Here is a 27,310-nt window from a genome sequence, read left to right as displayed (position 1 = left end):
ACCCAGCCCAGCCTCTGCCTCACTCTTTGCCCTGACTATCCACACAATGGTCAAGTTGCAATGTCATTCTGTCTTGCCAGATTCAGCAAATTAATCTGCAGGATATCTGATTAAATGTGAATTTCAGGTAAATAACCCATGTTTTTAGTATGAGTATGTTTCACATATCATATGCCCCAGATATTGGGTGAGGCATGCTTAAACTGTAAAGAAATTATGTGTTTATCTGAATGTAACTTTAGCAGTACAGCCTGCCTGTATTTTATCTGACGACCCTGTTCTGTGGTGTTCATTCTGCTCTTCGTCTTACCTGCTACTCCTGTCAAGGTACTTCCTACAAACTTTTGTCACCATGTACTTCCCCCTGGCTGCCCCCACACTCCCAGTCTCCAGTCCCATATTCATTACAATCACCTGCTGTGGCCTGGGGATGTGGCAGGGGATGAGTAGTTATGTGTGACTAAATGTGTGTTTTCCCTTCTTTCCCCAACTCTGTTTATATTCAGGGATGACTTGGCAGCATTTGGTTTTAATTTCATTCAGGATGTCGTGTGACTAAGGCTGAAGATGAGTTAACTATTGCGTGAGATTACAGTAGCAATCCTGTTAACGTGTCTCAACAAAACACTCAGGATTCAACATGTCATCGCCCAATGACAAAAAGCCAGAGGCCCCTAGCTGAGACCTGAGCCTCACTCTGCCATTTGCAAGGGTGGACCATGGGGTGGTGGTGATGGTAGCAATGTCTCGGGTTCCCTCTTCTCGGGAATTCTGTTTCCAGAGTGAATTGGTTGCAGCTCAGACAGAAATCTGTGTAGGAGATACTCTTTTTGGTTCAGAAAGTGATGAGATTAAGGGCACATACCACTCTGCCCTGCAAGAGTGGACCCATTGTCCATTGTTTTAAAAGTGATTTTAAACCTGCTTCACTTGGCACTCACCCTAGATTCCTTGCTTAACACAGGAAAAAACCCTCCTCGGATATCATGAGTGCAAGCTTAGTGAACGTGAAGATCATGGTGCCCTTGAGAGCAGCTTCTGTCTGAGGACATACACCTGTGAGAAACCCAGCTGCTAGACAGAGGCAGCAGGAGCCAGGGGAGAGGGTTACAAGGTATAGTGAAAGTTCCTTTTTTTGTTTTCAAGGATCTCCCAGCTTTCAACACACTCACTCTTCTTGGTTGAATGAAATTTCCAAAGTTGGCCACTGGTTGTTTTGTTTTTCTTGGTGAGCCAGAAACCACAATGCCCAAATATATCAAATAGTGTGTGCGTGTACGTGTGTGTGAGCAAGCATGCGTATGTGTGTGGTCTGCCCCTTTCATTCAACCCAGGATGATCACATGCCCTCTTTAGTCTGCCCCCGCAAGAATACAGTAAACTACAGCTATCTGCACCATTCTAGCTATTCTGATACACTGCCATGTAGCATCAGGGACTCTGTCAGGCTCTTGCTTGCCTCAGGGTCTTGCATAAGTTGCTGTTTCTGCTGGGATGCTTCTGATTGGTTGATACTACTTCCTATGTTTAGTCCCAAGGTCACTTCTAAGTGGGTTCTACTGTTATTTTTAGTGGTATCCTGCTTGTATTCTTGGTAATACTCATCATACTGGCCACTACAATATTGAATCGTGTATCTTCCTCCAAACAAAATCTCAGCTCTCCCAGGCCTCTGATTTCTTTCTTTGTTTGTTTGTTTATTACCTATCTATTTATTGTTTGCCATTTTTGGGTCGCCAGTGTTCTGAATGGTGCCTAGCATAATGTTGGCACACCATAAATATTCCTTGAATGAATAAATGAGGAACAACTTTACAAGCTTTTCCCCATTTGAGTAGTGATTGGTTATGAGGAGTTGATGAGTTTAGTCATTGACCAACCACCACACTGTATGGTGAAGGGCACAGCTCTCAATCAATATCTGATGCTTGCCTGATCCAGCCAGAGTTCACTGACACTTGAGGAAATAAATACAAAGGTCCAGAAAGCAATAGAAATGAGCTTTTATTTGTAAAAAGTTACAAAATGATATTGTACAAAAATAAAGTCTGTAGAGAACTTTGGTTGTATAACACAAATGACCAAGACAGATCAGGGAGATCAGAACTTCCAAAGAAGTGTGCTCCTTACTGTGTCAGATGGTGGATCACAACAATAAAGAAAAAAAATCACGAACTTTACCCTCCTGTGGACTTGGCGGAGCAGCTTGTTCCCATTAGAACCTGCTTTCAGTGTGTAGATGATGCTGAGCAGGGGACTCCCCTGAGAGCTGGAGCCTGTGTCTGGACCAGGGAACGTCAGCTACCACATCTGCCAGGATTCTCTGAATTGAACAGAGGATCCTGAACTACATCAGAATCATGCCAGGCAGCTGAGGGCGTCACCATTTTGAGCAGGAGACGGCGAGAGAGCAGCGCTTGCCTCCACTAGTCCTGCAGAGGGTGTGGAGTCATACACAACTTGGGTCTTTAGGGCCGTGGGAGGGGGAGGGGATGTGCAGCAACTTTTACCTCTTGGTTACCTTGAAATTTTGACGTGATTATTTGAGATAGGCCAACTGGTCCTACTCTGGGGGATAGCAGCCATGAAGGAAGTGATAAATTAATTTCTGCATAAAATTTCATTTATGAAATGTGTAACAAGCTCTAACACAGGACTCAAGGCATGACTGTTATGCCAGCTGCTAGACAGGTACACTATGGGGACAGTGAGAGGTACCATTCTCACTGTCTACTTCCTCCCCTCCAAACAATGAGGGTGGGCCCCATTTGTCCTGTGGCCAGTCAGATGCCTCTTTCCATCAATCTTCCTTCCTAGAACCCATTGGGTTAGAAGGGATAGCAAATGTTGAACCCAGGAGACAACTGAGCCCCAGCAAGGGACAAGGCGGATTGCTTCTTCCTTGCAAGGTTCCCCATGTGCTCCTGCCCGTGTGCCCTCAGGGAGGAGGTAGGTGGGCGAGAATGGAGGCAGAGGTGCCAGCAGGCAGAGCTAAACCTTGGCTACCTGGCAGGTCCTTCATTTCACTTTTAGGTGACAGTAAGTCCAGGACTACCAAGGGGAAATTCGGCCTTCTGTGTATGTGGTCCTGAAGCCACACACGTGGAAGGGGAGCGGAGCTTGACACAGTAGACAGTGGAGCTGGGGGCCTCTCTGCTCAGTGATGGAACAAGGATGAGATGACCACAGGTGTGCCATCAGCCTGGGACTGCCAGTGAGGGGGCGGGGCTGAGATGCTCCTTCCTTCTAACATTTCCCTTTAACAGATAAAAAGTGGAGACTGCGGTGACAGTTCCTTGGTGGGGTCGCCTAGCATGGATGAGGCCCTGAATTCCAAACCCTAGAGTGGAGATAGGGTGTCATGTCTGAGTTCCACAGGAAGTTGGAGGCTCAGAAAGCCAAGGTCATCCTTGACCAAGCAGTAAATTCAAGGTTAGCCAGGCCCCAGGAGACCCTGTACACAAAAAGAGGGGGAAATCTGGGGCAGTTATGAGGGGTTGTCTTATAAAGGTAAAGTAAGTGATTTTTGCCTAGTAGGAAACCCTTTCAGTACTTTGAAGAGCATGGAGCGTGGACCCTTGTTCCCAATTAATATTTCCTTTTGTCACCTTTTTTTTTTGTATTTTGTGAGCACATATACTTTGGCACCTTTGAAAAGAGACTTTAATAAATAAGGGAAGAAGAGAGAAATTCATTAGTGAATGGTAATAAATAACAATAACTTAAATCTCAATAAATATCTTCTCTATATCTCTGTATTTGAAACAGATGCATTGCATCGAGTAGTTTCTCTGGTCACTGGTGACCATGCATAAACGGAGCTGTGTATGTAACGTCAGTCTCTGTAAACCAACAGGACCCGGGGTCTCCCTGGCGGGGGGCAGCTGGGGGCCTTCGCCACCCGCTCTCCTACGAGAATGCTGCCGAAAACCACAACTTGCTTCCTGTTTCCGAGGGCATCAAGGAAATGCCTTTTGGTTTGTTTTTAAGCAGGAGGACAGCCTTTTGGGTTCCTAACCAACTTCTCCCTACCCCATACACTGTGTTCAAAATCAACCACCAAGGGTCCCCCCAAAACGCTGGATGTAGTAAACCTCAGGCCTCAGTTTCCAACTTCAAAGGTTGTGATCTCTTTGTGCCTCTGCTTTTGTCCCTCCACCCACTCCTTTCCACGGTGTGAATCTGTTGAGTGACAGGAAAATACAGCTTTCTTACTTTCATCAGTAAAAATGTAGTGACAAGAGGTGACACCAGAGTCATCACATTTCCCTGGTGTCTTCAGACACGTGACAATGAACCACAGGAGATGCACTGGCTTGGTTCTTTGCATGCATCCACGACTGGGACCGCGATCGGTGACCATGGACTGTATCAGATAAACGCTGGCAACAGCTAAGCAGGGACACCAGCCCTGAGCTTCTGGTGACATCCCCTGCCATCCTGGAGTGCTCTGACGGTGGTTCTCACTCCTATCCAGTTTTCTGTAGCTGGGCCTTCTTCTACCAGGCTCCCACGATGGATGCCTTCCTCCTTCTCTTCCTCCTCTCCCATTTCCTTCTCTGCCTCTGCCTCCTTGGTCCTCATCTTCCGTTCTGGGCAAACATTTCCTGGGAACCTTGGTCCCTTTCTTCGCACTGTAGCAGGAATGCAATACACAGCAGTCTCTGGAACCGGAGTCAGATGCATCCACACCGTTTAGCGGAATGCTTTCTTAGAATATGGTAAACCAGGTTATCATCTAAAAACGACAGGTCGTCGTCGAACGCGACCGGTCGGCAACATGCCTGGCCTACTTTGTCACTCACTAGTCTTCTACTTCGAGATAAGTTTTTTAGTATTTTGTCATACATTGTCTCAGCCGCGTCACAGGAGCCGCTGCAATACCGAAAGATCAGTTCCTCCTTGGTTTCGTAGCCTAAACCCAAGTCAGTGACATTTAAGTGTATTGCAGTTAAGACACACCCCCGATTTTTGCCCCTCTGGCCTCTACGACCCTTCCCTCTGGAATTCTCTGGGCTAGCAGCTACGGCCTGCCGATTCCGCTCTCCTCTTCGAGGAAGCACTGCCACTTGTTTATCTGGTGACCTCTTCAGTCTTTTAATAGTGGCTTGAATAAAATCCATGACGTCATCAAACTGGTCAGGATAATCTTCAGGCATATTGGCTGTTCAGTGAAACAGAAAACGTCACATGAGACAACCATGATCATTTCAGGCAGTTTTCTAAATCAAAGCATCGTTGGAATTGGCTATAATTGTACCCACACCAAAATGATCATCCATTTAGGCTAAGCATTCACGGTGGCCCCCTGGAAGCAAAATGTACCCTGTGACACTTTGCAAAATATTGGTGTCAAAAGAGAAGAGTCATATGGTGATGACACAGTTCCTTGTAGGAAACAAGTCTTTAAGGGTGAGTTGTTCATGTGAATGACGTCTACCTGGTTTCTCAAGTAGGTGGCTGTGACCATGGTGACATCTGAGGTTCCTGTTTTATAACCTTGAATATAGCTCTCACTCACTAAAACACTCTCACACACTCCCTGAAATGCAGTTTCTGGGGCCTCAAACCCAGACACCTTGGTGCCCTGCTTTTGGGAGGGATGGAGGCCCTTGCGTTTTATCAAGCTGCTGCAGAATTCTGGTGTATGTGGGGAGCAGAGCAAACTGAGAAACTAGGTCTCAAAGGCTAAGGAAATGTGACATCTTCTGGCTTTGCTACTTGGCTGTAAGTTTGCCCTGACTCTACCTGGCTGAGTAGGAGCAGATGCAAACAGAATGAAGAACTCTAAAATTCAACTCGGTTTTAAAACTCATCCCCTAAACCTAAAGAGACAGAAAGGCATATTACATTTATATTTTACTGACAAATAAATGGCAAATGGCATGACTCTACCCGCCCCCAATAATAATAGGCTGATTTACATATAAAGGACAGATGCAGCCTTGGGTGCAGGGGTGAAGTCAGTCTATGCTGCAGCTGCCACAGGCTCCCACTGTGTGGTTACAAACAGGGTAAGAGATGTGTGCTCCAGGGAGACTCCACGGAGGAGAGACACACCAGGATGTTTGAGACCTCTGGGGAAGCCGTGGATTTAAATCAACTGAGATTCTGAGTGTTTCAGCATTTTGCCTTGGATAACTAAGGGGGAAATAGCCATTGGAACCATCTAATACAGACCAAGAAGAGGGAAAACCTAGCCCCCCTTTATAATCAGGTATTAAGCTTTTATAGTAATCTCATCCCCTTTCAGGCAATTCAGTAGGCTTTGGGTTAAATGTACTTTAAGAAAATACACTTCAAAAGAGTTGTTAGAAAGAGTCAGTGGGTAATTTTATATTTTGGCAGACTCAGGAAGATTACATTGTGTCTATCCTACCTCAAATTACTCTATCATATACAAGACTTATCTAATTGTTTTAATGAAAGAAGCAAGAATCCTGTTGTATAAAATGAAATCTAGCTAATGTGACTTGACTGTGTGTATGTGTGTGTGTATGTGTATGTGTGTGTATGTGTGCATAGTGTGCATGAGTGTGTGTGTGGGTTGCTAGGTAAATACGTACCTCAGCTCTAGATTTCATGCACGTATGTGCATGTGCACACACACATGCACACACACCCTCAGTATGATATATAGTAATGAAAAGACTGGGAATTGGAATCAAGAGTACACTGTTGTTTGTTGTGTTAGCATTGGATTGTTTGGTTGCTCTAAGTGACAAACTGCTTTGGCACTGATTTAAAACCCATTCTCTCTTGCCTAAAAACTAACCCTGCCCCTGAATCATGTCCCCTATCCATCCCTCTCTTTTTTGGGGTGTGTGTATGTATGTGCACATGCTTGTGTACACATGTGTGCAAGTAGGGGTGTGTATGTGGAGCCCAGAAGTCAACCAGCACGCCCCTTCAGCTTCTCTTCACCTCACTTTTGAGATATGGCTCACTGAACCTGGAACTCACTGGGCTACACTGGCTGGCCAGCAGGACACAGGGACCCTCCCATCTCCACCTCCCTCCAGCTGGGACTGCAGGCCTGTCTCTGGTCCTGAGTTCCTATATGGTTTCTGGGGCGTGAACTCAGATGCATGCTCTCATAGCATGCCCTTCACCGGCTGAGCTATCTTCCCAGTTCCTCCCGTCTCTCCTCAATCTGGTTTCCACTCATTAGTAAACTCTTAAACTCAGATCACTTCCTCTATCTGCCTAGAGTGCTCCAAAGTTTGTCGTTGCCCTCGCCTAAAGCCAGAGCCCACACTGGCAGAAAGACTGTACCTGACTTGGCCTCTGCCGTGCTCAGCCTTGGTTATCTCTGACCTCATCAACTTCTCTTCATTCTCCCTTTCCGGTGTGCTGCTGCATTTTGGGGTTGGATCATTCCTTGCTTTAGGAAGCTGTCTTGTACACAGGACATCAAACTGAGTCCCTTGCCTCTACCCAGGCCATGCCAGTAGTACCACCTGTGATAGTTCATCTGGGTTGTCAACTTGACACACTTGGAGAAAAGGGACCTCAACTAGAATAATTTCCTCCATTAGACTGGTCTGTGGGAGTATCTGTGGGGCCTTTCCATTCCTTTCCTCTCCTCTCCTCTCCTCCTCTCCCCTTTCCCATCCTCCTCCCCTCCCTCCTTCTCTCTCTCCCTCTGTCCATCCCTCCCTCCCTTCCTCCCTCCCCCTCTCTCTCCCTCCCTCTTCCTCTCTCCCCTCTCTTCCTTCCTTTCTTTCTTGATGTAGGATGGCCTATCCTGCAGGCAGAACTATCCCTAGACGTGGGCCTGAGCTACGTAAGGAAGGAAGTTGAAGATGAGACTGAAAGCAAGCCAGTAAGTAGAGTTCCAGCATGGTCTCAGTTTCAGCTTCTGCCTCTAGTTCCTGCTTTGCCTTCCCTCAGTGATGGGATATAACCTACAAGATGAAGTAAACCCTTACGGTCACAGCATTTATCACAGCAACAGAAAAACAAACTATAGTATCACTCTCTGTCCTAATAACAAAATATGAAAATGTCTCTAGGCTTGGCCAAACGTTCTCAGGGACTACATCACCCAGATAAGTATAACTTAAACACAGGCCTTGGTGGGGCTGCCTCTGCCTGGACCTCTGCTCTTCACAGTACTGTTTACCTCTCTCTCATCTCCTTTATATATTTGATGATGGCTGACTCAGCCACTTGCTGACCTCTCTATTGACAATGCAACTCCTCCCCTCCCAAGTCTCTAGATGCTCCGCCCTGTTCTTCCATCCCAGTTGTAATTCTCTACATGCTAACACAGTCTAACTTAGTCTTGTTTTTCTTCTCTATGTCTCTAAGAGGATGGCAACACACAGACGCAGGAACTGTATGTATTTCTGTTGTTGTTTTTTGAGACAGGTTATTGGCTTATAGTCTAGGCTGGCCTGCATTTGCTTTGTGCCCATTTTGACCGCGAACTTGAGATTTACTGAGGCAGGAACTGATCAATTACAACAAGTGCTTGGGACAGAATTCTGAATCGGGAAGCCCTGATAACGGAATGAGGTCACTTTAGAGGGGAAAAGAAAATTAACTTTTTAAGACGATACTATAGCTTCTATGGAAAACTGCATCTTCATAAAATGAAAGGCTCTAAAATGACCCAAATCTCCGGGGGTGGAGGAGGGGGAACTGGTGAAGCCCTGAGCAGCACTGACACTTCAGATCTGAGAGGAAAAAAATCATTTCCCCTCCCTCCCACTCCCCGCAGCAGCTTCAGAGCTCAGTCCAATGGCCTCTCAGGCACATCTTCCTTTAGGAAGGACCAGACACATTTCCAGGGGCCAGATAGGAAGCGCATGTCTTCCCATCTCCTCAGAAACGCTTTCTCAGGGCACTTCCTTTAGGGAGTTTTCTTAAAAAGACTAAGGATCCTTATATTATTCTGCTTTAACATGGAAAACTACTTGTTTTAAAAATTATCTGAGTGTGCTTTTTCTTACTTGTTTTTCACAAATAGTGAAAGTAGTGAGGAGGAAATAAACAAAAGTGTGTCTGTGTTTAATTACAAAAACTACATTTCTTCCTATATTGGTAAAAATGCTTATTTAGAAACCCAAACTTCTAATATAAATATATTTGAAGTGATTAATTAAAATACAATGATGCTCTTAAATTTTTAAAAAAGGGTTTCATTTAACAAAGGACTCACACTATGGGGTTTCTGACTCTATTTAAAATTTTCTAAGTAGATCATTAATTTAGGAACCTGGGAGGATAGAAGTTAAGGCTGATTACTAATCAACTGAAGATTAATCAAAGGGGAGGACAAAACACAAAAATTCAACAGAAGTTAACAGTAAAATGTTGGCATTACAAAAAGTCAAGTTTTGTGGTTTCAGAAACACATGGATTATTTACATGTGACACAATCTCATATTACCAGAGTCCCATGATGATCTGAACTAATACTCCAGTGCCATAATTTGACTCTAAAACCTTCAACCTTCTTAAGAAAAATGTCCCCATTTTCTAGACCTTGTGGCTACACAGCTTGGTCATAGGCTGTGTTTAGCAGATGCAACATGGGATGCTGAATTAGGTTGGAATCTGGGATAAATACTGAATAAAAATTATTAATAGCTCCAAATCCAGCATGGGATAAATGTTGTAACACTTGGGACACGGTTATGTGTCACTATGAGACAGTTTAGTGCTTTTTCTCTTATTTTAAATTCCTCTTAGTCCTTCCACAGAACTAGAGTAGAGCCTTTGCTACAGCACTTCTTGTTCATCATGAATCTATACTCTAAGAACTTGTTTCGAAGTCACACATGTATAGCACTGAGAATGAGCTCTGGTGTAACCTATGGACTTCAGGTAGTTGTGGCAAATACCATTCAAGTGAGACGTATTGACAGTGATAACAGAGGATGTGTGAAGACAGAGGCATGTGGGAAATTTCTGTACCTCCTTTCAATTTTGCTCTTATCGTACTTAAAAGTACAGCAAACAAACAAACCAACAACAACAACAAAGGCAAGCCAGCCATGTTGGCACACGCCTTTAATCCCAGTACGCTGGAAGCAGAGGCAGGTGGGGTTCTATGAGTTTGGGGTCAACCTGGTTTACATAGTGAGCTCCGGGCCAGCCAGAGACACATACCCTGTCTCAAAACAACAACAAAACAACAAAAGGCTTTCTTGTCCCTGGGGCACACTGGTTCAGTGTGCTGCACTGAAGGTTTAACTTAGGGCTCCTTTTTGACAGGATTCTCTCTTCCACATGGAAGCTAAGGTGGACTGTCTTTTAAGCCCCAAGCCCAGGCTTTAGATGACTCTTTACTGAACTGGAGGGTAATTTTTTCTTTTATATTCTTTAAAAATACAATCCCAAGTATACACACGGACTTTGGACTCCCATAGAACAATGTGAGGTGCACTCTCACCCTGAACTCTTGGGGAAGGGTCTAGGCCCTGCCCTATATGAGATGACACACTATGCACACCCCCATGGAGGGCCTCACCCTCCCTGGAGAAATGAGGGGATAATGGGGGGGGGGGAGGGCACGGGAGGAAGGGAGGGAATGGGAGAGGGACCTGGAACTGACTTGTGAAGCAACCTTGTTTCTTATCTAAATTTAAACTGGAAAATAAAATAAAAAAAAAATACAACAAACAACAGGTATTGATATGGAAAGCTTTACATATGTAAATTGTGGACTTATAAGTTAATAAGTAGAAATGAGGATAAAACACATTATTTTTCAAACCATGGGGTGCCTCAATTCCTAATTCCAGGCCTCTTGGTGCCACTGAGTTTCATTTAAAGGGACAGCCTCACATTATCATGATTAGCATTTAGGGACTATTAGTAGCCAAATGGTTCTGTAGAAGGCTGCTGGGCAAACTTCACTAGCCTACTCTTAAGAATTTTACAGAAACTGCTAGCCTTGTCCAGGCAAGTAACATCCCACCTGGAATTCAGAGGCTCACAGTTGCTTTAACTTCACTGAGCTGAAGGGAGAGGAAGGGAGCTTGGGTTTAGATTATCTGCTATACTATGACGTAATGGCACAGCATGTTCTCACCCTATGAAAAGTTACAGACCCTTATGCAAGTAAAATACTTGCAAACCACACAAGAAGAAGACCACGAGTTTAACATCCAAAGGCAAAATAAAATAAAAGTAATGTAAATAAATAAAGCAACGAAAGCTGGTAGGTGGAGCACTTGCTTATTTCCCAGATACAACTTGGGAAATATGTCTGACTGAGAGCTAACAGTTCAAGATATCAAAATTCTCAGTTGCTTGAAGTCATCCTTCAGAGTGTAGCCAAATATTTTGGCATTGTTCTGTTTCAAATATTTGAACTCTGATATGTCCTTTGTATAAACAGTGTTGTTTAAACAAATGAAACCTGTACTGGGGCATGACTCTGGGGACAAAAGGCTCACTGCAAAGGCACTCTCTCCCTTGATTAGGGAGAAAGTGGTAATGGCACCTTAAGAACTAAGGACTGTGGTAGTCACTATCTTGTAACGCCAACTGAATTTTACAGGAATAACAGCTAGGGATCTATGCATTCCTTTTAACAGATAAGTTTTAAAAATTACAAAATTCCAAGTGTTATCTTGGTTAAGATGGTGAAAATGTCAATTTTTTCTTAAAAGCTGTAGGTTAGTCATATGTTAACCCAGAGGTCACTTTTGTATTGGTAGTCATGTGTCCTCTTCATGCTGGCCAGACCAACATCTCAGCCAGCCATTAGCCTATCTACTGCCTGTGTCCAAGAGGGAGGTAACATGTCCACAAAACATGGGGATGGGACTCTTTTCCACTTGGGAAGTGGACTCAGAGAATGGTTGAGGGGTTCTGTAGTCACGAATGTTCCAGGAAAAGGGGAGGGGCTGACCCCAGCACTGCAGTGTCTCTATGAAAGAAGAGATTTTCCAGGCCAGCCTGAGACCTGCCAAGTTGCTGTGGAAGGCACAGGCGCTGATTGTGTGGGAGGATCTGCCTCTCCACCACACTGTAAGCCTACAGCTCACACGCTGGAACAGTAAGGACAAAGGTGCTGAGCTCACAGAGGGAACCATGGCCTAGCTGGCCATACAGTTAGAAATCAGTACTTGGAGGGTCTTGTCTGGAGCAGTGCCTGCTTCTGAGATGGTGCTAGGCTTGAGGGGTGAGGCACTGTGGAATGCTGCACTGGGCTCCTGAGACACTGGGTAGTTAGTTGTGACATGCAAAGTCTCCCATGAGAGGCTGTGCATAGGATAGGGGCATGGAAACCCCTCCGGGAAGGAGGATTCAATCTGAAGTTTCTACCTCTATTGCAGGCAAAAGACTCATGGCCATGTAGGCTAAGTGTCTGAGAGATAGAAATAGTCTCTTGTGCATATGCATAAGCCTGTGCTTCTGTGTGTCTACATACAAACACACACGAGAGCTTATTTCTATGAAGACATTAACCTAGGATCAGTATACTCTCTCAAGCATGACTAATGTCATTTTGTAGGAATTACTCATTACTTACTTCCAGAAAGGTACAAACAGTTTCCTTTCACTCATTTTGAAAAGTTATTACAACAAATATGCAGTTGTTATTACATTAGAATTCCTCACATTACAATATTTTCTTAAGTGAGGTCTTAAATAATATTTTCCTTGAAACACTTAACAAAGTACCAAGGTGGAGTGGTTGCTTAGTCTCAACAAAGAGTGAATGGAAACCTGACAATACTGCTGCCAATCTGAATGGAACTGAACATCTCCGTACACCTCCCTTCAGACTGGGGAGGGTCAGGGGAGCCATGCTCGCTCATGACCACATGGTTAGTAAGGAGAAGTTTGGCTGGTTTGGTTTCACAGATCAGTGTAGGTCTTGCCCTGCATGCTGCCTTTTGGTTTCTAAGTAAAAAGTCTTCTGCCGTGTAGTGTCCTTAAGTCTGGTGGCAGGGGAAAATAATGCAGAAAAGGGACAAGATTTGCCAGTTTTAAGACTTGGAACCAGAAGTGGGAAATACACCTGCTATGTGAAAAGTTCAGTGTAAACTCAAGTACATTAAGTGGGTCTCAAAGTTAGGTTGGCATGAGCCACAGAACAAAGAGTCTCTAAGAAGGGAAAAGCCATGCCTTTTGGGGGCACCTCTCTCCCGTCTTGTTCTTGTATATCACTCTGAGGCAGATCTGCCAATTTCCCAGTCGCAACCGGAACACCAGCAGCCAGCAGTGGGGGTAGATACAGACAGAGAGGCCCTGTGTCCGGAAGTGTCTCATGCTCAGGCTGGCACCAGTGATCAAGGTCTTGCTGCAGAGTTGGAGAAGACAGAGCCTGAGATTCCAGGCCTGGGTCAGTCCCTGACCAGCATGTGACCTTGGACTAGTAGCTTAGCCAACCTGAGGTCAACTTGCTGTCCTTTGGGGCTTCCTAACTCTGATTCCCTAAGATATGGTCAGCCTAAGCTTTGGCCGGAAAGTGCTAGCAGGTAGTGGCTTCCAGCCACCCATGCAGGGAGCAGCATTCAATTCAGCTATCACTATTAGCCTCCATCCCCTACACTGTGAAGCCCCACAGGAGGCATTCTGGGATCTAGAAGGTCTCTTCACTTTCTCTTCTAGCTCAACTGAACCTGTCTGTGAAATTTAAAATGGTAATTGTCAGCCTTCCGTTAAACCAATTCATGTCCCACTTCTTACTGAAAATACGAAAGAAGATACGAGGAAAAGATCCTGTATTTATACCAGCAAATGTTCTGGTTCCAGGCATTGTCAAACGCGAGTTTCTACCTGTAGAGGTAGAGCTGGCCCCAGGGGCCTCTGAGGGGATTTACTGTAACAACCTGTTGTAGTCTGCCAGACTCTCTGTCACTCATAAGTCAGGCACAACTTTCTTAAGGATCTCAACTTTACCCATTTGTTTTTGCTGTATCAAATCTGTTTGAGTTATTTCCAGCTCACTGCTTCAATGCTGCAATCATTCATGGCAGCTGCCACAAAATGGATGGGGGTTGGAGGTGCTCCGCAGCTTGTCCCAGACCTAGAAGGTCATCTGTCAACCCTTGTTCTTGCTTGCTGGTCGGGGACTTCTGAAATGTGTGGTGAGAGTGTAGAAAAAATGTTCAATGCCCTGAAGCATTCTGCATAGCTTTATCATTGTGTACTGTTTAAACGACACCAGTTTATCATGAACTTGAACTCTTAAAAAAAGGAAAAAGACCAGCGATCACTAAGTTCTGAATGCCGATGTATCTTCCTTTAACTAAGGACCGTCTTGCTCTCCTATTTTGGGTACAGAATAGACCAGCCAATAAAAGGCTATACCCTTGGTTAAAGCAGAAGGGGCCCAGTAGCATCTACTTTTCTGAAATCAGCAGCAGCTGCCAAGCCATTCACAAAGCCATTCTGACCCTTTCCAGAGTGACCATGCTCTTTTCTCATGACCAACAGTGACACTGGCTTATTTAAAGAGTCTCTGCATCGTGAAGACACTAGCGTTTTGTTGTTGTTCTTTTAAAGCATTTCTGGATTCCCTCAAGGCAGAAGAAAAAGACCAGTCAGAATGTACAGCACTTTAGAGTATAGAGAAAATACCACGTGGCCAACCGATATGCCATTTTATTTAGCATCTGCATCTACTTTGACCAACATGGCAACACTTATTAGTTACGCTTATTTTGAGCTGCTAACCTATAACTCAACTAAGAAAAGTTAATAATAACTACACATGAGCACAAATAATCAATAAAAAAGCCCACTTGGGGAACAGTGTGTTAATTTCATTATTCATATTCCAATTGCTCTGACTTCTATGTATGTGATCCATATTTTTATTATAGTTGTGATAATGATTTTCTAGCAATACAGCATGGTTCCCTGTGGGGGAATGACCACTCTTCTGCTTTTAAGTCAGGAAAATACCCAGCAGGGTGTCCATTTGTCAGCTAATCCATGAACACCTGGTGTGATCTAAAAGCTCTCCACAGATAGCAATGATACCCCACGCTAATGAGCACACTCCATGAGTTCTGAAAAAAAACAAAGAAAAGAAAAGAAAGGAAGGAAGGAAGGAAGAAAGAAACTTAAGAGGGGAGGGCGAGAAACTACTCAGTAAAATTAATTGTGTAAAAAAGCCACTAGGATGCTCCTTTGTGGTGTCATCAGTGGCAGGTGGCTTCAGAGGGACCTGGTGGAAAGTCTCTACTTTCTCCCTCCTACAAGGCACTGTTCTAACCTCAAGGGGCCACAGGACCCTACAGCACCTCTCGAGTCCATGGATCTTCCCGAGGAAGAGGTGAGACATGAATAAAATTATCTTTGAGGGCCTTCGGAACTCAGATGTGAACAAGAGGAACTAAAAGAAGGTGGCAGAGAAGAAAAGAGGGTGAAAGAATGTTCTTAATCATCTGAATTTGTTTGGTGGAGTCCTAGAGTTGATTGGTTCTCAACCTGTGGGTCGTGACCCCTTTGGGGGTCAAACTGCCCTTTCACATGGGGTCGCCTAAGACCATCCTGCATATCAGATATTTACATTACAATTCACAACAGTAGCAAAATTATGGTTATGAAGTAGCAGTGGAAATAATGTTATGGTTGGGGTCACCACAGCATGAGGATCTGTGTTAAAGGGTCCCAGCATTCAGAAGGTTGAGAACAACTGCTCTAGTTGGATATGAGGAAGGAGTTTCTATTCTGTTAATGCATTGATAGAAACCTCTAAGAGTTCAGAAAGACTTCAGAGAACTAGACACAAACATCATTTGGAGATAACTACATTGTAAAACCTCAATGCTGGATTCCTTCCTTCCTTCTTTCCTTCCTTTCTCTTTCTTTCTTTCTTTCTTTCTTTCTTTCTTTCTTTCTTTCTTTCTTTCTTTCTTTCTTCCTTCCTTCCTTCCTTCCTTTCTTCTTTATGCCACCAGCTGAGTCACATGTGAGTGTCCTGGGGTAGCAGGTTGTAGTCTCATGCTATGGGGACAAGAGTGAAAATGAGCCCAGGCTGCCCTGACTCAGAGCCTGGTTATGTGGTACCCCTAGAAGCTCTTCTCTCCACTATGTCCTAAGACAGTCATAGTCAACTCTACCTTTAGGTCAAGATTAACACAAGCAAAGGTTGGCACTTGGAACGAATGGAAAGAATGATGCTATGAAGCCAACACATTGTGTCTGTGATCATTCTTCATTGATATTTATGTCAGAGGCAGGGGAACAAAAACCACTGTGTATCTTCAGACAAAGCACAGCAGATCCAGGAATGGAGCTCATCATAGTTTAGACTCTAGAGCATATTCTACAGAGGACAAACCTCTGTCCAGGCCCTGGCTCAGTGATTTGTGGACAGAGGGAACCATCAGTCTCAGGGGTGTGTGCTGTCTCTTCTGTGTTCCTAGAAATGCCTGACAATGAACCTTCTGAGCAGCAACAGACTCAACAGATTGCCATGAATGGGATCTTTGCTGTCTTCATCTGGAGGAACGTGTCCTCTGGGAGTGTTATGAGAAAGCTTTCTGCTGCACCAGGGGGTAGCCTCATGGGGTTATGTCTATTCCTCAAATTTCACTTCTGCTGTGTCTCTCAGGCCTTGTTGATGACCCCACCTGCCCCATCCCTCTTTTCCCCTTTCTGTTCCTGACTGTATAAGGAGCACTTCATGCTCATTTTTTTCTGACTTCATTGTGAGGATCATTCCCTGGCTATTCAAGGACAATTCAGACACAGCCAACTTAGGATCATGTGATGTTAGGTGCTTCTTATTTAAGATTACAGCATCCACAAGCAGAGTCATTCAAAGACATTTTCTTGAATGTAATCATATAGAAATAATCAAATAAATTCAAACTATGGGGTGGTCAGGGCAAGGGTAGGCAAAGGAACCCCTCCCTGAATATCAGCACCATTGGTTGCAGGGAGGGATTAAATAAGCATAAAGGAACCAGGCAATCAAATGTACCCTGTGAATCCGGGCTTAAAAAGTAATGTAGAGGACATTATCACCACGGTGAAGCTGAAATATCTGATGGGTAAGTTAGTGCCTTACACTGATGTCAAATTTCCTGACTTTGTAGCTGAATTGTGCTTGTGCAAGGCATTGTGTTTTCTTAGAAAATGCAGCAACTAATGTACTTAATGTGACTTTCGTAGCTCCTTCTCAACTGGCTTGAAGGGGAAAACAAAGAGACAAAGCTTATTGAGAGGCAGATGGGTGATCACCTGAAGGTTGCCTGTCACCTGGCAGCATGGAAGTGATCTGAGAACAGGTGTTTCCCAGAAGTTCTCCTGAAAGTGTGTGCCAGTTTTGTTGGAATCCTTACTAAAACCCTTGTGTTTCTGTCTGATGTGTTCTGAGTTAGTCAATAATGTTGCCTTAGACCTCCTTAGGCCAGAAAGAGTCAGAAAAGGGACCAAAAGGACATGTGGTTTTTCCTGGAAGTCTATGTTCTAGGGTTAGTTACTAGATTTTTGGCTGACATGCTTGTATTATTTTAATCTACTAACCAGGGATCACAGTATATGTTGAGACACAAACAAACAAACAAAGACTGGCTTTGAGACTAGATGCCCACCTGAAGTTTGAAATATGCCTTCCCTACTTAATAGACTTGTGGCCTGGAGCAGCTCTCTAGATAGATCTAACCCCTTCACCCATAAAATGGAGACAACCTTGCTCAATAGGATTTTAGGATATTAAGCCATTTGCTCCAAGCCAGGTTCCTCAGGTGGATACTAACTTTAGTAGTGGGCTTGTATTTACAGGTCCTGGAGGGTGAGCAGGTTGATTTGATTGTGCCCATGCCTTGAAGCCTTTTAAAAATACACAAAATACAAAAATACACAAAGTACAAGTGAAAAATGTGCCTGTGCTGAAAGCCCCACTCATGAGTAGTGGACTAATAGTTTGCCACACATCAGCTGTGTAGCTAGCAGAGGCCGCCTGCTGTCACTGCCTACCATAGAAAACGGGGCAAACTCATTTTCCTAGCTGGAGATAGAGTATTCCATAATCACCTGGGGAGACGTCTCCCAGTTCCCACCACTTCAATACCTCTTCAGCTCATGCCCACTGCTCTGTATCCCTTATATGTCCAACTACACATCCTCTATAGCCTGGCTACAAATTCCTCATGCTGTTCTCTAGTCTGGAACGTTCCCCTCCTTTTTCTTCCAAATACCCACTGTTCAAACACCTCTTAAATCCCCCTTCCTGGACTTCTTGCTGTTGTGCTCTCTAAACCCCAGTGAGTACATAGCTAGGAATTCTTGGTGCTGTGATTTTGGCCAAAGGATAGATGTATCTATCTGTTCTGCAGACGACCTGTCTACTCACCTTCCCACCTGCCTGCCTACCTGTCTACTTTAATTTACAACTAGATTGATTTTTGCTGTCTGGATGCTGCCCATGCCTGGCATTTGAGGGATATTTAATATAAAATGGCTTCTGATGTCACTCAAATGATTAATTATATAGTATTTTCACTAAGTGAAGGCCACGAGTACTGGATTAAAAAAAGGGGGGGTCGGTCATACATATAGTAGGAAAGGAAAACACCAGAAATGTTCACTTTTTTGTCAGCTAACACTGACCCTTCTGAGCATAATGCTTAGGTTGATCTGGCCAGTGCAATGTCCTATGGCTGGCCAATTTTAAGGGAACCTTGAAAGCATTTCTCTGAACAGCAATTATTAGGGCTGAGGAAGAAGATGCTGGTCTCAGATATCAAATAAGGGATCAGTGCCCCATAAAAGAGTCTTCCTCACAGATCTTAATTTCAGGAGTCCCTGTCCAAGAGCCAGATTCCCTCCCTGCAGATATAGTGACTTGCCTTTCCTATTGGTTCCTCTATATAGGTAATGAGTGGGTGGGGCTTACTTATTTAGAGTTCCACATCTCAAAACATTAGATTTAGAGGCTTAACACCATCTACTGTACAGTGCTGGGGTGGCTTCATTCATACTTTAAATTTTAAATTTGGTGTCTATTCCAGTGATTTCTCTACATACAGGAAGCCTCCAATTCATACTCCCTTGTTTCTTACACCAGATATTATGGGATATGGCACCCAGGGCAGAGACCCATACCAAGTAGCCTTGTGAGTTACAGCTCAGTTTCATCAAGGTTAACATGGGGTTTTTATGAGTTATTGTCTGAGAACTTGATAGCTTGATCTAAAAGATTATTTCTATAGAAAATTTCATGTCCTGCTACCAAACTGGCAGGCTGTTATCCCACTGTATTATAACAAATTAGGAACTACCTGAACTAAAATAAAATTAAAACAATCCATTTTAGCTATTGGTTGCAGACCAATACAACCCCTATAGTTTTTCCCTTCCATGCAAAATGTATTTTAGTGGTTTGGGCAAACACTGTCCCCAGCATCCACAGATCTGTCTGCTGCCCTCATGGATGTCTGGCACTTTAGACTTTACCTTTTTAACTCTCAGAACCATAAAATTTTCCTTACAGTCTTAAAATGCTATAGCACCTGTATATTCCACATTACAGACCCCCATCCTATCTCTAATCCTCTTTTGGAGAAGACAATGGCAGGAAGAGAAACAAGTGAAATGAATGGGGGGGGAGGGTATCTAGAGAGAAAGTGTTGAATGCCTCCAAAGGCAAACTGCAAGCAAGTTTCTGAGTAAGTTTAAATGGTCACAGGGCCATTTATTTCATAGCCAACTTTGAGACAAAGCAGTCAGTTATTAATTCTACTTGCATGGTTCATGCTATGTGTGAATAGAATTTGGGATGTTTCGTTTGCATTGGACCCAGTGGAATGGATGCAGTCTCACGGGTGAATGTGCAGAGTGGATGGACACAGTTCCAGTGCCCCCAAGCAAAGTGCACAAGGACTGTTAAAGTGACAAGTGACAGAAGTTCTTTGCCTTAATCACTAAATCCCAAGCACCCGCAGGAAACCATCGGGACCAAAATTTATAGCACTTTTTATTTTCAAATGAAATGAAATGAAATGACTTAATGTTTTTCTACACCAGACTTAGCCAGTTGCTCCCTGTACAGAGCAGGATATAAATGTCAGCGCTGTGGCAGGGGTGTGCTGACACTAGTTGAATATTTAAAGTCTGCACACTGTCATTACTTTGCCTTCCATGCACTGACAGCTTGCTACCGAATTGAACATACCTGGAAAGAAGTCAGTTGGCTTAGAACACAGCTTAGTCTCTCTTGGGGTAATTTCTCTGTCTAGGCTCTACTGGGTCTTTCCATTGACAAAGCAGAATTGGGTGTATTCTGCTGTCTTGAACAAAATCAGTAGTCAGCTAGTCCTCAGATGACTAAGTATCATTTGAGAAAGGGGAAGCATTTCCCCCTCTCATCACCCCAGGCTCCATGCAGTCATGGACTGATTAACCCACAGATGCTATAGGTTTTCCTAGGGTATTTGCAAGCTATGGTGACACAACCTTGAATGGACACTAAGTCCCACCTGGAAAACCTCTAAAAGTCCACACCCAGGCTACACGTCAAACCAATTATATCAGAATCTCCTGGCATGAAGTCTAGTATCCAGCATTCCTAGAGGACTCCAGTATCTGTCCATGAGTCTCTTTTCAAAGAATGGGTAGGACAGGAGCATGGAGCAGATCTGAATGCTACTGGCACATGGGGGAAGAAAGGCTTCCCTTTTGCGACAGTGGCAAACTGTTCTAAAGCCACTAACTTGTAAAGATTAATGGGCAGCTCAACTTAGCAAGCCCAGGTAGGCAGGATACTTATACAGCAATTAAAACTCCAAAAATTAATCAGCTTGCAATCAAACTGTCATTGTTCTCTCCACTGACATCTGAGTTAGAGAACTGTCACCGTGTCCTTGCCCCTCTGGTGGACCCTGTAGGAATGGAAGGATGAACACAATAGCGGAGAGGGCATTTAGAATTTCTACTGGATAAGTGTTTGTACAATCACCCTAAACTTGTGATTAATGCTTTGAAGATGAGTTTCCTTAGTTAATTGATGGAAATTTTTGAGATTTATGGGAATTGCAAGGGGGCTAACTACATTCCCTTTTTAACCCTAAGTCACTCTAGAAATCCTTGTAGGATTTTACTTTCATGGTACTAGTGCAAGAAGCACATCATAGTTCATGAATGTTTCCTAGTCCAAGGCCATGGAGTTTGGATGATTTCAGTTCTGGGGCTGACTTGGGCTTACGCTGCTCCCCCAATGCTCATGACCACAGCACAGTGTGCAAAACATCCGAGTCAATAGTTCTAAGGGGAGTTGGTGGGTGGTGGGTGGGAATGAGTATTTTGAGAGTGCATCTATTTCTCTGTTGCTACCTTTGTTGCCTAGGTATCTTCCCATCCTTCTCTGTCACTTGTTAGATATCTACCTCACATTACCCAAGCGGGCTTCCAAGGAGCAGAGGATAGGTTGTATAAAGTCTTCACTGCAGTTGCTTGCCTCTAGAACATGTCAGCTTTTGAGCAGTAAATGGCAGGCTTGTTTTTAAAGTGAGAGTATCCTGTTTTTGTTTTTGATTTTCTCCGTGAGTTAGCATCCCGAGTGTGTTCTGAACACTTCTCCCTTTCAGCTTATCTTGCTTTAGTCACCTTGAAGTCTCTTCACCACAGAACCCTTCTGAACAGATTTGCCACTAGACAGATGCTAGCCCTGGACATGGAGGCCCTTCTGTGTTTCCTCTCTGGCTGGGTTTTCACAACCCCCTTTGCAAGCGCAGGTGAGGGTAAAGGGGCAAGAGGTTTTTAGGATTAAGCACAGAGAGGCCCAGTGAAATAACCATAGAAGAAAGAACCCTGGGTGTATTCCTAGAGGGGCAGGGGAGAAAAGGGGACAGGCAATGTGTGTGTGCTCTGGTAGTGTTTGGTTGTAATGGTGGGGGTAGTGGGATATTTGTTGATGGGAGTGATAAAGGGACACTATTCGTGTCCTCTGCACTGGTAAAAGGATCCCGTGCCACTCACTAGCAAGGCACCTGGGGACCCTTGGGCAGCAGCGGGCAGAGGAATACCCTTAAGGGCCTCAGAACCCTTCCCACTTAACCCGAGAGTGGGGAGGCTCACAGCCTTCGTGGCTGGCCACGGGTGGTTGCGTGCGTGCTGCGGAAGGGTGCCCTGGGGTCCGCCGATGATAGCCCAGCGGGGAGGGAACGGTTCTTACAGTCACTGGTCAGCGCGAAGGGCGCGCGGCGGCGGCCAAGGGAGCGGTCTTCGGCGGGCGCCTCGAGAAGCCTCTTACCGGCGGGCAGCGGGAAGGCAGACGCGGTGTGGAGCAACACCAGGCAGACAGCCACGACATCCCATAACTTCATCTTAGAATCCCGTCCAGCAGCGGCACCTGCGCAGGCGGGCGGCGGGGGAGAGAACCGCACCATGCAAGTTAGGCTCAGATGCCCAGGACCCTTATGCTGTCTGCAGAGCCGCCTCCCCGCTCCTCCCCAGCCCTGCTCCCAACTACTCCACTCTCCTCCTGGCCTGCTGCAGAGCTGCAGAGCGCGCTCCCCTGAGCACCCCACCTATGCCTTTGGTGCCCCACTCAAAGCTCCTTCATCCCGGTGCACTCACCTCAGGTGCGGCCCCCATCCCCAACCCCGCTGCGCTGCTGCAGCCCTTCAGTCCCTAGGTCCCAGATTGAGGAAGTAAACTTATACTGCAACCTATAGCCTGCTGCTTCTACTGGGCCACCCCACATTCCCTGGGGGCAAACAAGGTAGCCTCCATCCAGCTGTCTTTGCCAGGCTCTGGAGAGAAACCTTCCCTCCCCATCTAGCAGCTTCCATGGTTGGGCCCTGGGAACCAGCCTTCCACCCAAGCAAGCAACAACAAGGACTAAGACCAAGTTCACCCCCACCCCCTCACCCCGTCCCAGTCCCAGAGTGGACCCTCCTTGCAGCTAGGTAGGATGCAGGCTGAATGGAAACACTCCTGCCAGCTGCCCAGCCTTCAAACATCGCAACTAAGTAAGAATTTTGACACCACAACAGGTTAATGTAGAATTGCAGACTTTGGCCTGCATAAAAGTGTCTGGGTTAAGCTACCTAACTTCTGAAGCATCGACTTGGATTAAAATGCCAGTTCCACTTTTTCGGATCATTAACGTTAACTCATGAAAAAGTTCAGTAAGTGCCCAATAAATGTTTAACCGTTGCTAGTAGGCAGGGATTGCATATAGCTTGAATTTTAAAAATCTTCCGTGCTGTACCCGAAAATTCTCTTGATTTTATTTTTGCAGCTTTGTGAAATTTGGTTCTAATCCCCACAGCAAAGATGCTGACTTTCCGTGCCTCTAGCTACACCAGGACGGTAGTCAGAATCCTGAATACTGTCGAGGCCTCGAGCACCAGAAGGACTAGGAGAAGACACAGGGGTGAGGGACAGGTATTTTCAGAGAGTCTTTTGGACTCTTAGACCTCACATCCCTAGAAAAGAGAGCCAGGGAGTCTGGGGGTGAGAGAGGTAAAAAAGGAAGTCCTGTAAACTTGGCGATAAGTTCCATCCAAAGGGGGGGAGGGCTAAGTTACCTAAGGGTACTGTGTTATTTCCCCCTTAGGAGCCCCAGTGTTCCAGAGTCAGGGAACCACTGTCTGGAGAGCATTCTCAAATCAGAAAATCCATGCATTTGATAAAACAGCCTGGACATTTTCCATGGGGGAGGGCAAGACCGCTTCCAGGTAAACACCAAAATAAAATAAAATAAAATAAAATAAAATAAAATAAAATAAAATAAAACCCTCTCCACATCATCCCTGTTACATCCCAGGCATTTGCCCTCCCTCCTTTCCGGGGCACATCCCTCCCGCCCCTCACAATCTCCACCCAGAATTCCAGTCTAGGCCCCTTGATAAGGCCACCAGGAAAGCGTTTAATTCGGCCACCACCTCCCACCGCTGTGGAGACGAATTCATTTTCCATCCCTTGGGCGTCTGTTGTCTCTGCAGCTGTTGGGCTCGGAGGTGGGGAAGCGACAGAACCACACAGCCCCGAGGTTCCGGCTGCGCGGGCTGGCTTGTTCACCCCAGAGGAGGGAAAAAAGACGCCTCTGCGTCCCTCCCCGCGCGCAGGCCCAGGAAAACTCCCAGGCAGTGCAAAGGCAATGCCCAGAGACGCTTCGCGAGCGGAGAGCAGGGGAAGGAGAGGCCTCCCGCCTCCGGGGTGCCAGCTCTGCCAGCTCCGGGGTGCGTGCGAAATGGCTGGCGATCCCGAGCAGCAGGGAGGCGCGGGGTTAAGGCGCCGTCCCAGATCGCCGTGCCCGCCAGCAGGAAGCTGCGGAGGCACCAGATTTCCCTTCCGCATTAAGAGGGTTTTGCCCCCTTTTACAGTTTGGCTCACGGAGAGCTTTTAAAATTGGACGTGAAGAGCCTCTATCAGAAGTGTGGCGACGCTGGCAAAGGAGGAAAACACTGGAGCATTTCACTCTCCGCCTCGTCAGGGGCGGCTCTCCATCTCATACTAGGCGAGGAGCCTTGGGCACCCCAAAAGCGTTCCCTCCTATCCCGAGCACAGTGGGCGGGGGGGTGGGGGTGGCGCGCTCTTCGCTGAGAGTCGCGGGGCCCACTTCTCTCTGAGCCGCCCTTTTGTTGAGCAAAAGGTGAGGTGTGTGTCTCCTAGGAGGTTCTTCCTAGGAATTTACCTGGGCCCAGCTTCGGGGCATCCCTGTTTATCTCTTTGCAGCTCTCAACCCCAAAGCACCGGCTGGACATGTCCCCGCCACGCCTGGCCTTTGCCGCGCGTGCGAACAGCATAAGGGCACCGGCCGGTGCCGAGACCAAGCTTTCACGACAGGGTTGGCTTTGCCAACTGAGCCCTCGTTCTTTCTCGGGCTTAGAAAGCTGGTTCCCCTCTCCATCCGGGACCAACTCATCCCAGCAAGGCAAAAGGACTGTGCTGCACACATGGGCACCCGGTGGGTCCCAGGCCGGGGGGGGGGGGGTTAAAGGATGCGCGGAAAAACGCAGCAGTGACTGCCGAAGTGCCGCTTACCGATTCTAAGTTCCCGGCACCAGGGGGCACCAGAAACCGCTTGGGCCTTGTAGTGTTTGCACGGCGGGTAGGCTGAATTGTCATTTTAATATATAACCCTAGAAGAACCACTGTCTACCATCTATCCCCCAAGCTAGCCCAGGGACCTGTAGGTGTCCTTATGCGACGCCTCACTTTTCAGGTTTCTAATCTGCGGTTCCTTTTCCCCATCCCCCTTCTCCGCACTTCACCTGAGGTGGTTTCTTGGCAACCTGCTTTTAGACACCCTGATCCTCTGTCACAGCTTTGCAGTGGGTGATTGCTCCCACTGCTGCCAGCCAGTGTCCCCCGCACCTTTTGGGCAGGGCAGGCTGGGAAGTTGGTTTGGGATTTGCTTTCAAGACCTGGTGGCGTGGGAGGAGAGCGCACTCTGAACTCGGGTGTTTCCTCTAGGGTCCAGGCAGACATTACTAAAAGATCTGTTGCTTTTGTCTGCTGTGCTCAGCGTCCTTGACTAAGGACGCATTCTCTTACCACTCCCCCATAACTGACCAGCCCAAGATGGAGAAGGGGGGGCATTTTGGGGATGCTTTGGAGAAAGGGAGAAACATTTGGGATGCTCTCGAAGGCAAACCGGAGGGGCTCCGTTTGTTGGAGGACTCAAAGTTGAGTTCTAGGCCCCGGAGCACTCCAATCTCGGCAGCAAGCTAGAGACGCTGAGGGCTTCTTGGACACTAGACACTTGCCACTTGTTTAAAAGACACCTCCCCCACCAAAGCGCAGAGAAACGGAGTGAGGAGAGAATCCCTTTTTGAAGGCTTGGTGGGAGGAGGTGCAGGCTTATAGGTGCTAGTTGCATTTCCCTAAACAAACACAAATTTACAATAAGGAGGAAGAGTGAGTCTGCTGCCCTCTAATATAGGGACTGGCAGAGTTGCCTTTATCCCGCTCAAACAGCAAAAACTTGGCCAACTCCGGGGTTGGACAACCTTCCCAGGGCACGCTCATCGGCCCGGTAGGCAGGTTCTGCCACAGGCGAGGCTCCAGGCGGGGGAACCCTGATTCGTGGGTTCCTTTTCCCTGGGTGGGGCTGCAAACCAACCCAGTCAGGAGTCTACGCTTCGAAGTGGTACGAAGTAGTGTGCGTGTGTTGGGGCGGGGGCGGGGGGGTGTCTTGGGGAAGAGACACAGAGTTGCCAGAGAGAAGAGGCAATTAAAACAGTCACCTCAAAGGCCTAGCGGAGACCCGGAGGGTTCCCAAGCGTCTTTCGAGACAGAACCCTTGGGCTAAGGTGCTGCAAAGAACCCTTCTCCTAATCTCGACCAGCATAAGGGTGTTAACAAAGTGCCAGAAAACGGACCGAGGACGGTAGGAGTGTAACTTTGCAAGATTTCGCTAGAGGAGGTGAGCCCTCTATTTTTAGGTCCACAGCACCTTTGCAGCCCTCCTTCCCTGGGGCTTAGCTTTTTTCCAGAACAGACCAAAACAAGCTCAGCAGTAAGTTATACTCCGAGCTACGATAACGCTGCAGTTGCACTGTGGAAAAGACACTGGCGGAGGTGGGTTAGTAGATAGCTAAGCCTCACACGGTTCCAGGACCGCACTGAGCAGCGTCCTACTGAGTGGGGCAGGGGAATCGTCCCAGCCCCCCGCCCCCGGGCTTTTCAGGGTTCCAGGGCACCGGGAGTTTCATAGATTTTTTTTTCCCACGCGGAAAAGGCAACCTACCCTCGGCCAGGCTAGCGTCCCTCGGGTTCAGCTTGTCTCTTGAGCTCCCACTAGCATGCTAGCATTCCTACTCTACTCTAAGTAGCCCGCTTGGGGTTCAGCCGCGCCCTTCTGCCCTCAGACGACGCGGCCGGCCCGGTCCCCTCCAGCACACTTCCCCCTCTTACCTCGGATCCGGTCTCCGTAGACCCCCAGTTGGACATTAACTCCAAGTGATCCGAATCCCAGCCAGGAGACCCATCCAGACCGCGGGCCGGAGCGCGGGGCCCCGCCCAGAAGGTCGGGAGCAAGAGTACGCAATCCAGGGGTCGCGCCGGACAGCCAGGACACGCAGGAGGCGGCGGCCGCCGTGCCAGCCGCCGCCGCCGCCACCGCCGCGAGGAGAGTGAAGGCTGCCGACACCTCCTACACCGGCCTCTTGGACCCCAAGAAGACCAAGTCTGAGCAGCCACCCCTGCTTTGGCTGAGGGGTGACACGGCTGCGCGCGCGGCGCTCTGGGCTGGAGCTGCACGGGGCTGGGGCGCTGCGGGTGGCTCAGAGTCAATCGCCTCACTCTGCACCTCCTCGGGGTGCGGTGGCTGAGAGTACGAGGCGGGCCTGGCTGATGATGCCGAGGTCTTGCCTGGAGATCCGAACGAGACACCACGTCAAACCGCGCTGGCAGTCCCTTGAAGACATGAGGG

At 46.7% G+C, this 27,310-nt stretch overlaps 1 protein-coding gene across 2 annotated transcripts; it reads right to left on the bottom strand.

The window, feature by feature from the left end:
* Positions 1 to 1,991: 1,991 nt before the first annotated feature.
* Positions 1,992 to 26,952, bottom strand: Gdnf (glial cell derived neurotrophic factor). Of its 2 annotated transcripts, XM_005077988.4 has the most exons (3): positions 26,794 to 26,952; positions 22,100 to 22,276; positions 1,992 to 5,164 (listed from the first exon to the last, which is right to left on the bottom strand). In XM_005077988.4, exons 2-3 carry the CDS (start codon positions 22,248 to 22,250, stop codon positions 4,677 to 4,679), a joined length of 639 nt encoding a protein of 212 aa, XP_005078045.1. In that variant the 5' UTR covers positions 22,251 to 22,276; positions 26,794 to 26,952; the 3' UTR covers positions 1,992 to 4,676. The 2 variants fall into 2 exon arrangements, with proteins under 2 accessions (XP_005078045.1, XP_040613663.1); XM_040757729.1 differs by lacking the exon at positions 26,794 to 26,952 and having other exon boundaries at positions 22,100 to 22,730.
* Positions 26,953 to 27,310: the final 358 nt, after the last annotated feature.

Source organism: Mesocricetus auratus, unplaced genomic scaffold, assembly GCF_017639785.1.
Source record: "Mesocricetus auratus isolate SY011 unplaced genomic scaffold, BCM_Maur_2.0 Super-Scaffold_100015, whole genome shotgun sequence".
Taxonomy (NCBI): domain Eukaryota; kingdom Metazoa; phylum Chordata; class Mammalia; order Rodentia; family Cricetidae; genus Mesocricetus; species Mesocricetus auratus.
The sequence above is the reverse complement of the archived record's forward strand: the minus strand, read 5'-3'. Positions and strand labels throughout refer to the sequence as shown.